The 16,462-nt window shown below is 37.6% G+C and overlaps 1 protein-coding gene and 1 long non-coding RNA gene across 2 annotated transcripts; one reads left to right on the top strand and one right to left on the bottom strand.

Moving 5' to 3' along the window:
* Positions 1–11,257: 11,257 nt before the first annotated feature.
* Positions 11,258–11,746, bottom strand: LOC138339328 (uncharacterized). The gene has a single exon (XM_069290920.1). The coding sequence runs from the start codon at positions 11,744–11,746 to the stop codon at positions 11,258–11,260; it is 489 nt and encodes a 162-aa protein (XP_069147021.1).
* Positions 11,747–13,808: 2,062 nt separating this feature from the next.
* LOC138339598 (uncharacterized) lies at positions 13,809–15,805 on the top strand. Its single transcript, XR_011212447.1, has 3 exons — positions 13,809–13,881; positions 14,407–14,453; positions 15,165–15,805. It is a non-coding gene; the product is annotated as an uncharacterized lncRNA (long non-coding RNA).
* The last annotated feature ends 657 nt before the right edge of the window (positions 15,806–16,462 follow it).

Genomic DNA, 16,462 nt, shown 5'->3' with positions numbered 1-16,462 from the left:
CGTCCCAATCTGACAACAATCCAAATTATCCACAGCAATACCAATAACACATATAACCCAACGAATCATATTAAACAGCCCCCTCCCCAAAACAGTTCCGTCTCGGCAACCATAGCAGCGAAGCAACGACACACCGAGCGACAACTCGTTTTATAATTCGCAACACATCTACCGTATCGTATTCATCCTTTGGAGTATATACTCATAATCACATTCAACATATACATAATGCCAAAACAGAATTTTCCTGCAGTTTGCTTTAACCAAAACAGCCCAAGCACCAACACGACACCATAATAATCCGATTATGGTTTCCGTTCATACTTAGCACATTCAATAACTAAAACAAACTTCCTAAGCTACTGGTCACGCCCCCTTCTTAAAATTAATGGATAATTAACAAGGGTATTCTAAAGAATTAACACACCAAACAAGGAGATTACTAACCAAATTATTTGCAGCTGCTGGCCAAGAGTTGCAGGGTTGGTGTCTCCATTTCCATGGCTGCCTAAGACAAGTGGTGAAGAAGAAGATGATATGCAGCAATGCATTTCACCACTTTATTTAGCATGGAGTGGATTTCTCCACCTCATTTAATAGTATGAAGTGGAGGCAGCCCCCCTCTACACCTGTCCACTAAGGCCAGCTCACAATCTGATCCCTTTTTAATTTTTGCCTTGAGTGGTGGGGCCCACTTGATTAAATTAATCCTAATCAGCCACCAATTATTAGTGGTGGGGCCCATTGGATTAAATCAATCCAAATTAGCCACTAATTAATCTCTCACTTAAAGTTAATGGCACTTACATTAGCCAACTCATACTTAATATCACATTTGGAAATAACATCCTTGCCTAATATTTCTTTACGTCTACTAGATCACGACGCGCACTATGTATAAAAAAATACGAGGCATAACAATTAGTACTCATAGTATGCACTTCATCACAACAAGTAGACAATTACTACAAATTCATGCATAAGCAACAGATACATAGTCACATGCATTATAACACCTTCGTAGGACTTCCTTCAAGAGTCACTTGTGCAATGCATAGGTGAAGTACCATACCCTCACCTACACTAAGCAACTACCCTTAGGTTATCCTAGTTAGAGCCCTTACTTTACTTCCATTGTCCATTTTACTTTGGGAAACTATAGCCTTAATGACACTAAGACCATGGATGCTAAACATGGATTTGGTGTTGTGGAGCCTTACACTAATGGAAGGTGTTCTTACCTATCCAAGGTAGAACATTAAAACAGGCTAGAATACTAAGTAAATTCACTTGCTAGATCCTATGTGGCAAGCATAGTTTATGGAACTAAGAGACATACATGACCCTCTACATGCTCATTGGCATTGGAGACTCATCTCATGAGAAAACATGGGTGAACCTTCCTCAAAGGGAAGCCACCACCTCATGTGGAACCATAGGTGAATATTCCTCTAAGGGAAGTCAAACCTTACGGGAACCCAATGGTGAATCTTCCACCAAGGGAAGTCAACACTCTTTGAGAAACCAATGGTGAATCTTCTTCATGGGAAGCCAACACCTCTCATTGTCAAGGTCACTCAGTGCTAAGCTAAGTTCACTTTTTATTAAAAGTCTTTATTACTTTACTTCATAAAACACATGCTTAGGATATTGATTCTGTATATGCTTATAGCATATCCAAGCAACTATCTAGTTTTAGGGTACACATGAGCACACCTTTCAAGGTCCCTCTATTGACTAGATCTTTATACATGTGTGTGTGTGAACTTGTATGTGAGCAAGCCTTTTACATAACATATAAATGTCACACATGTTCATATATAAATGCATAAGTCTATAGGTGTACCTATATGAGCAATACTTTCATATCAACACTCCAAGACACTATGCACATTCATACTTCATCATATCATATACTTAACATCATAGCATATAAGTCATATTCATTACATGTTCATACCATCCTATGCATGTCTTAGAAGACTAAGCTAGGAACTATCCTATAAAGGTACACATGTGTAATGCATAGACAAGGTCCCATACCTTGCCTATACTAGTACACATATCAAGTCATTCTAGTAAATGATACATCACACAACATCATAAAATGGTTAGCATAGCACAAGCAGTAAGCTTTAGTCTGTATGCATTTAACTTTACATCACATATTACATTGTAGGACCTCATCATAGGCATCAAGTACATATAACCTTAACATATTCATATACATGCTCATGACACTAGCAACACAACCTAGATCATAGTTAGAATAGGAAACTAGGCATAGGCTTCACATGGGGTGATTCATCACCATCACACATTCATAGTATAGTTGCCTTCAAGGCCATGATCACATAACATATATATATATTGACAATAAGATAAACACCGCTAAGATAAGTGGACCATACCACATAATGCCATGCAAGGCTTCATCAACTACGATAATATAAAAAAAGTAGAGAGGAAGAGTCATTCTTACGAATTCATCAATCCTTTGATCATCATTGATCAATACACCTTTTCATCATCAATACATTATAGGGCATAAGCTAAGTATACATTTAATCATAAAAAACCCATGTACAAGTCGCTACAAGATCATACTACAATATAACACAATACATCACATATATACTAGAGAGTAGAGAGTTATAGCTTAATCATACTTCATCCACCCTAAGATATAGATCACAACATATACATTAGTCTACCAAGTTTATAGTCTATAAGACTCTAAATCAATCTTTACCAAAATGGTCATTTATTCATATTATATCAATTATACCTAATTATCATCACATTACACATATAGGCAGTAGATAAGGACAGTTCATCATAATCGAGTCATATGACAACCATCCCAACGTCAGGATCACAACTTACTACTTGATAGACTAGGTCAACTCTTACCAAGCCTTCTTTACTTTGATCATACAAGATTTATATCCATAATTCAACCATGATATTATGCATCCCATCATATTCGAATTCCAATTTATACATTATAAGATCAATGTTACAGTGAGTACATGGAGGTCTAAGCTAAGCTTGTTCAAATCTTTATACATTGATCCACATGGATCCTTCATCATCAATATACGTAAATAACAGTAGACATAAGCAATCCAACGTAATAGAATCTCAATCAATCAATAACAAGCCATGATCACAATGCCCATGCAAGGGCTAAATCGATTTTGGGAAGGAACATGGGTTCATAATTCAAATGAATTATCTTTCACATTAAAACCATTACATTACCATCAATTCATCATCCATTAAAAACATTTTGAGAAAGAACCCATGGCTAGATTGAAACATTAAAAGTTTGATAATGAAATCTCTTTGAAAACTTTGAGATTAACTCTCCAAGTGAAAGGTTACTTAGAGTGAGATAACCATAACTTTATATAAATTAAAACCTCTAAAACATGATGAATAAACCCATAGAAATCCAAGTTCCATGCCGTTCTTGAGCTTCACCTTCAATGGAGGTTCTAGAGAGATTTTTTTTGGACGGAAAGTCTATTTTGAGTGAATTGTTTTGGGAATGGGTTTATCACATTTTTAATCCTTTAAATACACCCAAAAATAACTAAAAAACCTAGTAGGGTTAGGTTAGGACATGGGTTGAATTTCCCATTCACCCCTTTAATGAAACAGTGTGCAGGCAGTAACACCAGACCTGCATCGACGGACCTAATGATGGGGTATTGGTCCATCAAAATCGATGGACCCCATTCCGTGCCCTCTGTCGTTTGAGTTTAAGGTTGTCATGTATCCAAACCTTCTCCAGGATAAGTGCCCATCGAAGGGGTGTCAGTCCACCAACGGGATGTCCTTTAAGCTCATCCAATGACACTACCCGGACGTTTCCAATTTAAATACAAACCTTAAGAAGTCATGGACCTTCCACATCAGTTTCACCCAAAACAATTTCACGCAACACGTCCAGACATGCTAGGCTCCACCAAGAAACACATGAACGTCTCAAGGTCTAACTTTCGAATGTCTTGGGCGTTTGACCTCCAAAGTTCATGAAACTCCATACACTGATTATAAACATCATTATAACTCATTTTAAGACTTCATAAGATCAAGTAACATTCAAAAACACATAAAAGCATCTAAGGCCCCTTTGGCGACTAGTCGTCAAATGTCTTGGTTGCTCCTTGACGTTTGACTTCCAAATGACTTCAAATCACCAAGACATACTTTAAAGAACTGTATTAACATGTTAAAAAGCTTATAGTAACAAGTGAGGCTCTAGAAACCTTAACTCATTTTGGGGGTCTTACAGAAGAACTATCCAACTCATGCCCTCGAGCTAGCAACAGTGGTGTTTGAACTCAAGATATGGCGATACTACTTGTATGGTTTTCATGTGGATGTTTTCAATCGCCCATAAGAGCCTTCATTATTTTTTCACCGAAAAAGAGTTGAACCTTCGAAAAAGGAGATGGCTTGAGTTCCTTAAGGATTATGATATGAGTGTGCATTACCATTTTTACATCCAGGGAGCACCCCTAGACGTAACCGGCATCGTCATCCTTGAAGAGGATTTAGAATAGACTCTTAGCATTCATCATAACATACAATAGGTTAAATTGCATAAAATTTAGAACTTTCATTCTACTTCTACATTGAGGTTTACATAGACCTTTCGCTTACACATAATAAATATATATATATATATATATATATATATATATATATGGAGTTTACTTAGAATCCTCGCAAGAGGAAACACTACATAGGCTTCTACTTTTATTTCACATACGTAATATAGCAATATAGATTCATAAGAAGTCTAGGATATGTCTCATATTAAAACCATCTAAAATGGGTACAACATTGGACACAGTCCATACTTCATACAATAAAAACCACATATAGGCATATACAACACTAGTCTTCAGATGAAAGAGAATGAACAAAATTGTCTCTAAGACTAAACAACATCCAGTAGCAAGATAGTGGCATCATCCTCGGAAAGTGAGGACCTATAGAACTTGGAAAATGAGAGTCAAGTTAGCTTAAATGGCCCTCTAAAAGCTCAGCGGACGGAACCTTGTAGAAACATATAGAATGGGTTAGTACACCACTTGTACTAAGTATGGAAACATGCACATAAAACATTTGAAAGAATGCATGATAAAGGGACCTTTACTTTAGATAACATGGTAAGTCATTTAAAAGACTTTAATGCAATACCAAGAACTATATATGCCAATAAGAACATATTCATTTGAAAGAATGCATGAGAAAGGGACCTTTAATTTAGAAAACATGATAAGTCATTTAAAAGCCTTTAATGCACAACCAAGAACCATATAAGCCAGTAAGAACATATTCATTAAGACCAACATCATCTATTATAATCAAGTCAACATGTACAATAGAATCCTTAACATTACATCACTTACAAGACCCTTACTCACCCCAACATCAAGTATACATGTGCAATGACCAAGCAAACCCCCATAATCTTACTCAACCAAGAACCATATAAGTGTGCATTGTCCATCTTCACATAACATCACATTAAGAGTAATCATCATCATATTTAGCAATATAGACCATAAGCATGTTCATATGTGAAACTAATATCATATAGGATAATCAACATGTGAAGTCAACACATTCATAACATTGCATAATATATCATAAGAACAACTTTTTGGGACTTCTCTTAGAGTCAGTTTGTGCAATGTCTAGGTAGAGTCCCATACCTCTACCTATAATAAGTCAACCCCTTAATTCACCCTAGTTAGTGTTCACTTTGTTGCTTCATTTTATTTTTGGGAACACTTGCCTTAACCGACATAGACCACAAGAGCTAAGTGTGGAATTGGGTGTCATGAAATCCTTCATTGAAAGAAGGTGGACCACTTTCCAAGGTAGTACCAGAACATGAATCTAGCATTCTAGGTGGATCCACTAGCTAGTATTCCTATGGGAGCAACATAGTTCAAGAATTAGGAGATATGTTTGGGACACTTTTTATGCACATAGCATAATAGTCTCCTATCTCATGAGTACAATAATGAACCTACCTTCCCTACATGGAAAGGAATACTCCTCACTACTAGTTCACTTGGTGTTAAGGTAGAGTCTCTTTTTGAAATGTCTTTAAGCCTTTATTATTCATCATAGCTTAGTTTAGGTCATAGGAGACTAACCCCTTGTATATCATAGTTATTTAGCTCATTAGCAATTGCATGAGAATGTCCTTTCAATACAACCCTTATATGTGAGATCAACACATCATCATCATTATATCATAATAAGGCACATAGGCTCATAACCAACCTTATATCATTTCATCTTAGGCATAATCTCACAATCACATAATCAAGACATTTCAATTTCATCATCATACCAACTCTATCGAATTCAATCACAAGACGCATATTGAACTTCATCACCAAGTAAAAGTCATCTTGAAGTAAAAGTTTAAGATCACAAAGTCTTACCAATTTCTCCTTCAAAAGCCATCATCAATGGTCTTACCCTCAACCAATCCAATTTCATTTATCAATTGGTATAAAACATCATACGATAGTAATTAACAAAATAACTAACTCAATTGCATCAATACTAATCAATTCACCATGAGTTCATTACCTAGGGTTAGGAATTTTGGGTAAATTCATGATCTATCCCACATAATACATAATAATAATCAATATAAACCATAAACAATATAATTTAGAAGGTCAAATTCGTATTAGGAAGAAACTCATATGAAGTTATCCTTTTTGTAAACCAATTTTGGAAGAACCCTTTAGGGAAAGGAATTCCAAAGGTGAAAGGTTCCCATATATTGATCTAGTTCTCCAATGGAGTTCTTCTTCGGGAGAGAGAGAGTAGAGAGAAGGAAGAGAATTTTGAGTTTTGGAAATTTATGGGGTTCATTTAATTTAATTAGGCTTAGGTCTTTATATAGGTCCTTAATTGACTTAATTAGACCACCCCTAACCCTTAATTAGACAAATAAACAAATAACTAATTAAATATACTAACTTAAAATAAATAAGAAAGTCGTAGGCCTAACCTACAAGACCCCAACCTACGTCGTAGGTCAGTCGACGCCCCCTCACCCTACTGTATTGGCAACCGTCGTTCTGGTCAGAGACCATGTTTTTTGACACTTTTGGAAAAGTGAATAAGTGTTGGTATACGGAGGCATCGACGCTCTGTTGATCCACCTACGCCTCGTCGCCTGCACTCATAGGTGGACACAGCCTCTTGACAGCTGTTTGGCTACAATTGAAGGGTCCTACTCAAAGACCCCTAGGGTGGTCCTTGGGGAGTCTTACCCAAAATTTTAAACCCTAATCAGGTTCTAATACTAGTTTGACACCTTTCCACCAAATTTCATCAATTTCTGGCTCTTAAAACATTGTGAAATAGACTAAGGCACACTAGTATCTCTTTTACAATTTTTCAGACGTTAGGGACGTTTCATGACATTTTGACTCTAAAACTTCCTAAATAGTCATAAACTTTTTTTTGACCTTAAAACAATATTACAACCCTTTGATACTCATCTGAAGCTCTAGATTAGTCCTTGGAATTTCGAAGTGTTACATTATCCACCCTTTAGGAATATTCGTCCCCGAATGACACTAAAATCTTTTGAAAGGAAAAGATAGACTCAATACTAGCAACCCAACCAACAACAGCGTAATCAACATCAATTACAACTCAAATCAACAAAACAACATGGCATTTACACATAACAACTCAGAATATCTTTAACATATATAAGAGCTCATTCATCACAACATAAGGAATTTCCTTCTCAATATCAACATAAGCTTTACAACACATAGACAGTCACTGATGCCAAAACTCACTTCAAACACATCAACATGCTCAATACAACTTCATAAAGGCAACAAAATACCAAAATACACCAAATAAGTGAAAATCAAGTAAAAGAGCATTTTTCCATAAAAACTCATTTTAGCAAAACCCTTATCATAAATATGCACATTTTTGCAAAACAAGTCAAATTTAAATTTATTCATTATTAGGAGGAACAGCTAACCTTAATTAGCAAATATATGAGGATAATGAAACTTCATGTCGGCCTCATACTCCCATGTTACTCCCTCAACTAGATGGTTTATGCATAACACCTTTACGGAGGCCACATATTATTCCTCAACCTCTTCACTGGACGTCAAGAATTTCCACCTAAACCTCTTCATAGGAGAGATTCTCATCCACTCCTAGACCTTCAAAAGGAAGAATGAACTCGGGGTCACCAATGCAGTTCTTAAGCATAAATACATGGAAATTGGATGAACCGAAGCTATCTCACTGGGTAATCTCAACTCATATGCAACCTTGCCAACCCAGAGGATTTAACTTCCCCTTCTTACCAAATCTCACCACCCCTTTCATGGGTGAACTTTTAACTACACTTTATCACCTTCTTCAAATTCTAATTCTCTTCTCCTATTGTAGGCATATGACTTTTGCCGGCTATAGGCTATTTGCAATCGATTTCTTATAAAATAGACTTTCTCCAAGGTCTTATAGATTAAGTCGGTACCAAGACGTGAAGATGCAACAACTTCAAACCATCCAATCAGAGATTTACATCTCCTACCATACAAAGCTTCAAAAGGAGCCATGGCTATAGACAATTGGTAACTGTTATTATAAGAGAACTCCACAAAAGGCAAGTGCTCATCCCAACTTCCCTTGAAGTCTATTATCACACAAGCTCTAAGAATATCCTCAAGAGTTTGAATAGTACGCTCCGCTTGACCATCCGTTTGGGGATGAAAAGTGGTGCTCAACTTTACTCTTATACCCAACACTTTTTGAAATGATCTCCAAAACCTAGATGTAAGTTGTGTTCCCCTATTCGATATGATGGATAAGCGAACAAAATGGAGACTCACAATATCATATACATAGACCTTGGCATAATCCTCCGCTGAGTAAGTGGACTTAACGGGAATATAGTGAACGGACTTAATCATCCTATCCACCATTGCCCATATAGAGTCATTTTGCCTTCGAGTCGGAGGCAATCCCACTATAAAGTCCACATTAATGTCTTCCCGATTCCAAGTAGGAACTTGGATTTCTTAAAGTAAACCACTTGGCTTTTGGTGCTTGGCTTTCTCTTATTGGAAATTTGGACACTTTGCAACAAATTCTACTATGTCCCTTTTCAAGCCATCCCACCAAAATACTTCTCTAATGTCATGATACATTTTAGTAGAACCCGGATGAATCGAATAACGAGAACCATGAGCTTCCTCTAGGATTTGATTTCTCAAATCATCCACATTTGGCACACACAACCTCCCTTAGTACCTCAAAACACCATCCCTCTATAAGGAGAATGACTCATTAAGATTACCACGAACCGAATCTTTCAACTCTATCAATGATGGATCTATGTGTTGCTTAGACTTCACCTCAACCACCAAAGAAGACTCAGAGTTTTGATGAACCATAAAACCACTATTTGGAGGATATTCCAATCGAACACCCAAACGAGCCTACCTATGGACATCTTTCCTTAGGTTTTTCTTGCCCTCTTCAACATGAGACACACCACCCATGGTCATACGATTAAGAGCATCCGCAACCACGTTGGCCTTGCCGGGGTTATAGAGAACACTCATCTCGTAATCTTTCAACAACTCTAACCATTTTTGAAGTAGAAGATTTAACTCTTTTTGGGTAAACACCTATTGAAGACTTTTATGGTCGGTATACACATCCACATGAACACCATATAAGTAATGCCTCCATATTTTCAAGGCAAATACCACGATCATTAACTCAAGATTGTGAGTTGGGTAGTTCTTCTTATGAACCTTAAGTTGTCTAGAATCATAGGCTATAACTTTAGCGTATTGCATAAGGACACAACCCAATTCCACTTGGGATGCATCACAATATACCATGAAACCCATTGTACCTTCTGGTAAAGTCAACACTGGAGCGGTGGTGAGACTATCTTTCAAGATTAGAAGCTCTTTTCACAAGACTCCGACCACTCAAATTTCACATTCTTTTAGGTCAAAGTAGTCAAAGAAGATGCAATGGACGCAAATACATCTACAAACCTCCTATAGTACCCGACTAGACCCAAGAAACTACTAATATCCATTGGATCTAACTGCCTCGGTCTTCTTTGGATCAATCTCTACACCCTCACTAGAGATGACATGACCAAGAAATGCCCCCGACCTTAACCAAAACTCACATTTGTTATACTTGGCAAATAATAGTGTTCTTTCAAAACATGCAAAACCAGTCTTAAATGACCCATATGATCACCCTCATTCTTCGAATACACCAAGATGTCATCTATGAAAACAATCACAAAGGCATCTAGGTAGTTTTGGAACAACCTATTCATTAGGTCCATAAATGCCGCCGGGGCATTAGTAATACCAAAAGACATCACTCTAAACTCATAATGACTATATCATGTCCGAAAAGACGTTTTGGGAATATATTCATCTCTCACCCTAAGTTGGTGATATCACAACCTTAGTCAATTTTTGAAAAGTATCTTGCCCTCGGAGTCGATCAAACAAGTCTTCAATCTGAGGGAGATGATACTTGTTCTTAATGGTAACTTTGTTGAGTTGCCAGTAATCGGTACACATCCTAAGGGACCCATCCTTCTTCTTCATAAACAAAACTGGAGCACCCCATGGGTAAATACTAGGTTAAATGAAGTTTTTATCTAGTAAATCCTTGAGTTGAGCCTTCAAATCTTTCAATTCGGCCGGAGCCCTCCCATAAGGAGGATTTGAAATGAGATTTGTATTAGGTAGCACGTCAATACCAAAATCAATTTCCCGTTCGGGAGGAATTTTCGGAAGATCATCAGGGAAGACCTTTAGAAATTCCCTCATTACGGGGACTACTCAATGGGAGAAACTTCAGAGTCTAAATCTTTGAATCTTACAATATGGTATAGACACCCTTTAGACATCATATTACAAGATTTTTAGACAAGAAATGATACGTACTCTAGGAATAAAACTTCCCCCTTTCCACTCAACGACGGGTTCATTAGGAAAATTAAACTTGACAACTCTTGTCCTACAATCAATGGAAGCATGCAACCAATCCATCCCCAAAATAATATTGAAATCTACCACATCATGTTCTACCAATTCAACATGGGTAACTCTATTGGGCAAAGTTATTGGACAATTTCTATATACTCTTTTTGCAACCATCGTCTCACCCACTGGGGTAGTCACCATGAAAGGTTGGGAGAACTCTTCTGTTCACCCCTAGAACTGAGAGCATAAAAGCGATTCTTTTTCGAAGCATCAACATTTGAATCACTTGCTTGTCCACTTCCCTTGTCTTTCCCATTCACATTAAGGCAATCTCTCACATTGTAACCACTTTTAACACATCCAAAGCAATTCTCCGTCCCAACTAGGCACTCACCCCAATGTTTCTTGCAACACTTTCCACAAGTTGGCTTCTTACTTGGTGAGGTAGTACCTCTTCTCTTTTGAGACTTAGGGTTAGACACCCAATCATCACGTGCCTTAGGAAATTTAGAAGGAACTTGATTAGAAAACCTCTTCTTGAATCTAGGCTTATCTTGAATTTCCAACCTTCCATTTGAAGAACCACTTTCAAAAGACTTGGCTCTCTTGGCCTCTCTATTCTTCCTCCTTAGCCTACTATCTTCCACTTGTTGAGCATGAACCACTAGATGAAAAATATTCATATTTTCATGAAGCATAGTCGAACGAAATTCTTCCACCAAGTAATCGAACACTCCCCGTAAGAAAAGGACTCATCTAATCTCCCTTGGGTTAGACACCAAGGATGGAGCATAATTATACAATTTTGTATATTTCAAGGAGTAGTCAATTACACTCATACCTCCTTGACAAAGTTGATAAATTCTTCCACCTTATCTTCCCTCAAATCTGTAGCAAAGAACCGATCAAGGAAATCCCTCTTGAAGATCTCCCAAGTCACCGGAGTACCTCTAAGAACCTGATTGTCTCTCCATTAGGTGTACCAAGTTTGTGCCACATCTTTGATTTGATAGGCGCCAACTCAGACTTTTCACTCGTAGTCACACCCATAGCAAATAAGATTTTGTAGACATCATCTAGAAAATCTTAAGGGTATTCATCCGACCTTAACCCAAAGAACATAGGAGGGTTCATCCTAGTGAAATCTCTCAACCGAGATGATAGTGCTAGCATGATAAGGCACACGGGGTCCAAATTCCTGATTCACTTAGGTTGTCATGGCTTGGACTTTTGAAGTCATGGCCTGATCCAAATTGAGAAAAGCTTCCCTTATCTCTCCATCAGTCTACCGGAACTTTATCACCCATAGCAACCTCTTCAAGTGGAGGGACTTGATTGTCTTGCGGAGGAGCTTGATTCTCATAATCCCCCGCATTCACAATCCCTTCATAGGCCCTTTGTGTAGTTGATCTTGAAGTATTCATACCTATAACCACAATAAAAGGCTTAGGTGAAAGCATACATAAATTAGACTCCGGAGGCATGAGATAGGATTACAAGAAGATGAGAATTTCCTAAGCATCTTGTAGTCTCTCATTCATAAGTGTGGCGTGATGTACGGGGATAATTGAGTATAGTTTAACGCTTAAAAACAAGGAACTTACACTAGAATCGAGTGTATTTGGTATGATTTGATGTGTTTGTTGATGATGCAGGAAGAGTGAGACAAAAAAGAGAAGTAGTACTAACTCACGATGATCTTGATGATCTGTGGTCCATTTTACGAACCGTGTAAGTGACCCTAAAGTATGATTGCAGAAGAGGAATTCTGAAAGCCACGTTTGACAAAGTTGAAGTAACGACCATGAGAGATTTCACGGACCGTAATAATTTTGATGGGCCGTGATTCTATTCGTCAACAAAGATTCCAAAGAGAAGTAAAAAGTGTCTAGTGTTGAGAAAGTTGAAGTGCAGACTACGAAAGTCTTCATGGACCGTGATAGTTTTGATGTTCCGTGATTATGTCCGTCAACTAGATTCCAGAGGGGCAGTGAAAAGGGTCCAGATTTGAGAAAGTGGAAGTGAAGACCATGGAAGACTTCACAGATCATGATAATTTTGATGGTCCGTAATATGTCCATCAAGCAGATTCCACAGAGCAGTGAAAAGTGTCCAAAGTTGAGAAGGTTGAAGTGAAGACCACGAAAGACTTCACGGACCATCATAATTTTGATGGTCCGTGATTCTATCCATGAACCAAATTTCAGTTTTGGAGATTTGAAGGCAAGACCACAGACTACTATACGGACTGTGAAGGAAAGCAAAAATGCGGTCCTAACTACATTAGGTCTCTTTTTAAAAAGTTTTTTGGATATTATTTATGGGTTCTTTTGAACTACATTTTAGTCATTCAATTTTTGACACAGAAGGCGAGAAGAGAAATTGAAATTTTCCTGTTATGCCTCGTATTTTTTTTATACGTAGTGCGCATCGTGATCTAGAAGACGTAAAGAAATATTAGGCAAGGATGTTATTTCCAAATGTGATATTAAGTATGAGTTGGCTAATGTAAGTGCCATTAACTTTAAGTGAGGGATTAATTAGTGGCTAATTTGGATTGATTTAATCCAATGGGCCCCACCACTCAAGGCAAAAATTAAAAAGGGATCAGATTGTGGGCTGGCCTTAGTGGACAGGTGTAGAGGGGGGCTGCCTCCACTTCATACTATTAAATGAGGTGGAGAAATCCACTCCATGCTATATAAAGTGGTGAAATGCATTGCTGCATATCATCTTCTTCTTCACCACTTGTCTTAGGCAGCCATGGAAATGGAGAAACCAACCCTGCAACTCTTGGCCAGCAGCTGCAAATAATTTTGTTAGTAATCTCCTTGTTTGGTGTGTTAATTCTTTAGAATACCCTTGTTAATTATCCATTAATTTTAAGAAGGGGGCGTGACCAGTAGCTTAGGAAGTTTGTTTTAGTTATTGAATGTGCTAAGTATGAATGGAAACCATAATCGGATTATTAGTGGTGTCGTGTTGGTGCTTGGGCTGTTTTGATTAAAGCAAACTGCAGGAAAATTCTGTTTTGGCATTATGTATATGTTGAATGTGATTATGAGTATATACTCCAAAGGATGAATACGATAAGGTAGATGTGTTGCGAATTATAAAACGAGTTATCGCTCGGAACTGTTTTGGGGAGGGGGCTGTTTAATATGATTCTTTGGGTTATATGTGTTATTGGTATTGCTGTGGATAATTTGGATTGTTGTCGGATTGGGACGAAGTAAGGAAAATAGGGGAGGTGCTGCCGAATTTTCGTTAGATTATAAGCTAGCTTACAAGAAAGTAAAGCACGATGTTTATCTAATTGCGGCACGATTGTTGCTTGTTATAGATTAATAGCTTGAGCAGTAAATATGGGACGTGCGGCTCGATTATACGGTATGTAACGCTGTCCCTTCTTTCTTTGCTTGGCATGACTTTTAAAAATAAGCGAATAACGGACAGATTTGATACTTACCTCTAAAGCGTCTAGGTGATGTATATTCTTGCTTCCACAATTATTCCTCTATATATCGGCTATGATGATCTCTAATATCTATGGTAATGCTTCTTAGAGTCATTGAGATTTTACGTTTCCATATCGTATTAAAGGTTCATAATCTTGATAAAACATTAATCTTTGGTAATACTCCTTGCTGGTTCACGTTGATTGTTCTATTGAGTTATAAGAAATGATTTTAATTGCATATGGTTGCTCATAATATTCTGCTCGTGCATAGAGTCATTTATCATTTCACCGAGTCCCGGGCCGGGTAATGTTCGTGCGGAGTTTCTTGCATATGTCACCGAGTTCCTCACTAGAGGGCCGGGTATGTATATTATATATATGATTGGTGATGAGGATGGTTATGATGATGATGATGACGGAGATGACGTGATGATTATTTTGCCGAGCCCCTTACTAGGGAAGCTGGGCACCTTAAATGTTAAATATATGCATGATTTTCACTTAAAAGGTATATGTGTAGCGATATTTTGTTTCGACTTGCCATATTGGTATCCTGTCATCTTTACCTTATGCTTTACATACTCAGTACATTGTCCGTACTGACCCCCCTTTCCTTGGGGGGCTGCGTTTCATGCCCGCAGGTGTAGACGCGCAGTTCGGTGATCCTCCCGCCTAGGATATCTACTCTGCTGATTGGGAGAGCTCCACTGTTCCGGAGCCCAATCGTTTTGGTACATAACTTTTGTGTAGTCTTTTGCTCGTCTATGGGTAGGCGGGGCCCTGTCCCGTCGAGTTTCACTAATGTACTCTTAGAGGTCTGTGGACATTATGTGGGTTGTATATATATGTTTTGGATAATGGTCTGGACATGGTTTGTTTGGGATGTCCGCTTGTATAGGGTCAGCCTTGTCGGCTGCGTACATCATTGTGTATTGTGTAGTGGCAGCCTTGTCGGCATACGTATGTTATTATGCTTTGAATAGTGGCGGCCTTGTCGGCTCGCGTATGCTGTTATGGTTGAATGGTTATGACTCCTTATGAGACAGGTCCTCTTATATATACATGACGTTGGGGTTGGCTTGATTTGATTAAATTCCATATTGTCTTAGTTTCAGTTGGTCATACTTAGCAGGTTTGTATGTGGGTGTCCAAAACGGGCACTAGTCACGGCCTATCGGGTTGGGTCGTGACATTTCCGAATCGGTTTTTGTTTTTCAAACTACTTGGCAACTCGAGAAAGTTGTCCTCTTGGATTATAAATAAAGTTTATTTCGAGTTTCAATTTTCTATCGTAAGTATCCAGAATTATGTGTTCTATAATTATCAACTATTATGTACGCAGAATTATGAATCACTAAGTATTCAAATCAGGTATGTGGGATCTATGATGAGACTGTGAATCTGAATCCGTAAAATGAGCATAGAGTAATCTCCTTTCACATGTTGTAGATTCAAGCTTTGGTTTTAATTTTGTATAAGGAGTATACACTTTAGACTTGCCTGAATCAAGTGGTTGTTCAAATAAAAAACACTTGTTAGAAAAAACAGAAATCTCTTTATTGTATTGATGTTGAAGTTAGAGTTCGAGAGAAAATAACTTCAACCTCATATCCATTTAAATCAGTTCTTTACAAAAGAATCAATTGTAGCTCGAGAGAATACAAGCGATTATTATCTAATAACGTTGAGAAGCAGTATATTAAATTTAGTCAATATGCAATTAATTTACTTTAAAAAATTTATGTTATTCAACAAGACAATAACAAATCAACAAGACATATTCATTAAGTCATAGGCACGTACATTAAAAGACCAAAAACATCAAAACTAGTCAAGTCAACATGCATATCATGTGATTGAATACATAGTCAAGTAACTCTATCATCAAGTCATAAATAACCACAAGCATGAATAAGAGTACATTTCAACATAACCAAAG

This window comes from Solanum lycopersicum, chromosome 11, assembly GCF_036512215.1.
Source record: "Solanum lycopersicum chromosome 11, SLM_r2.1".
Classification (NCBI taxonomy): Eukaryota; Viridiplantae; Streptophyta; class Magnoliopsida; order Solanales; family Solanaceae; genus Solanum; species Solanum lycopersicum.
Note: the sequence above shows the minus strand (reverse complement) of the source record. Positions and strands in the feature narration are given on the sequence as shown.

What these genes read in the sequence shown, in the direction of transcription:
- LOC138339328 (XM_069290920.1), bottom strand. Translation starts at nt 11,746, where the DNA reads ATGAATATTTTTCATCTAGTGGTTCATGCTCAACAAGTGGAAGATAGT.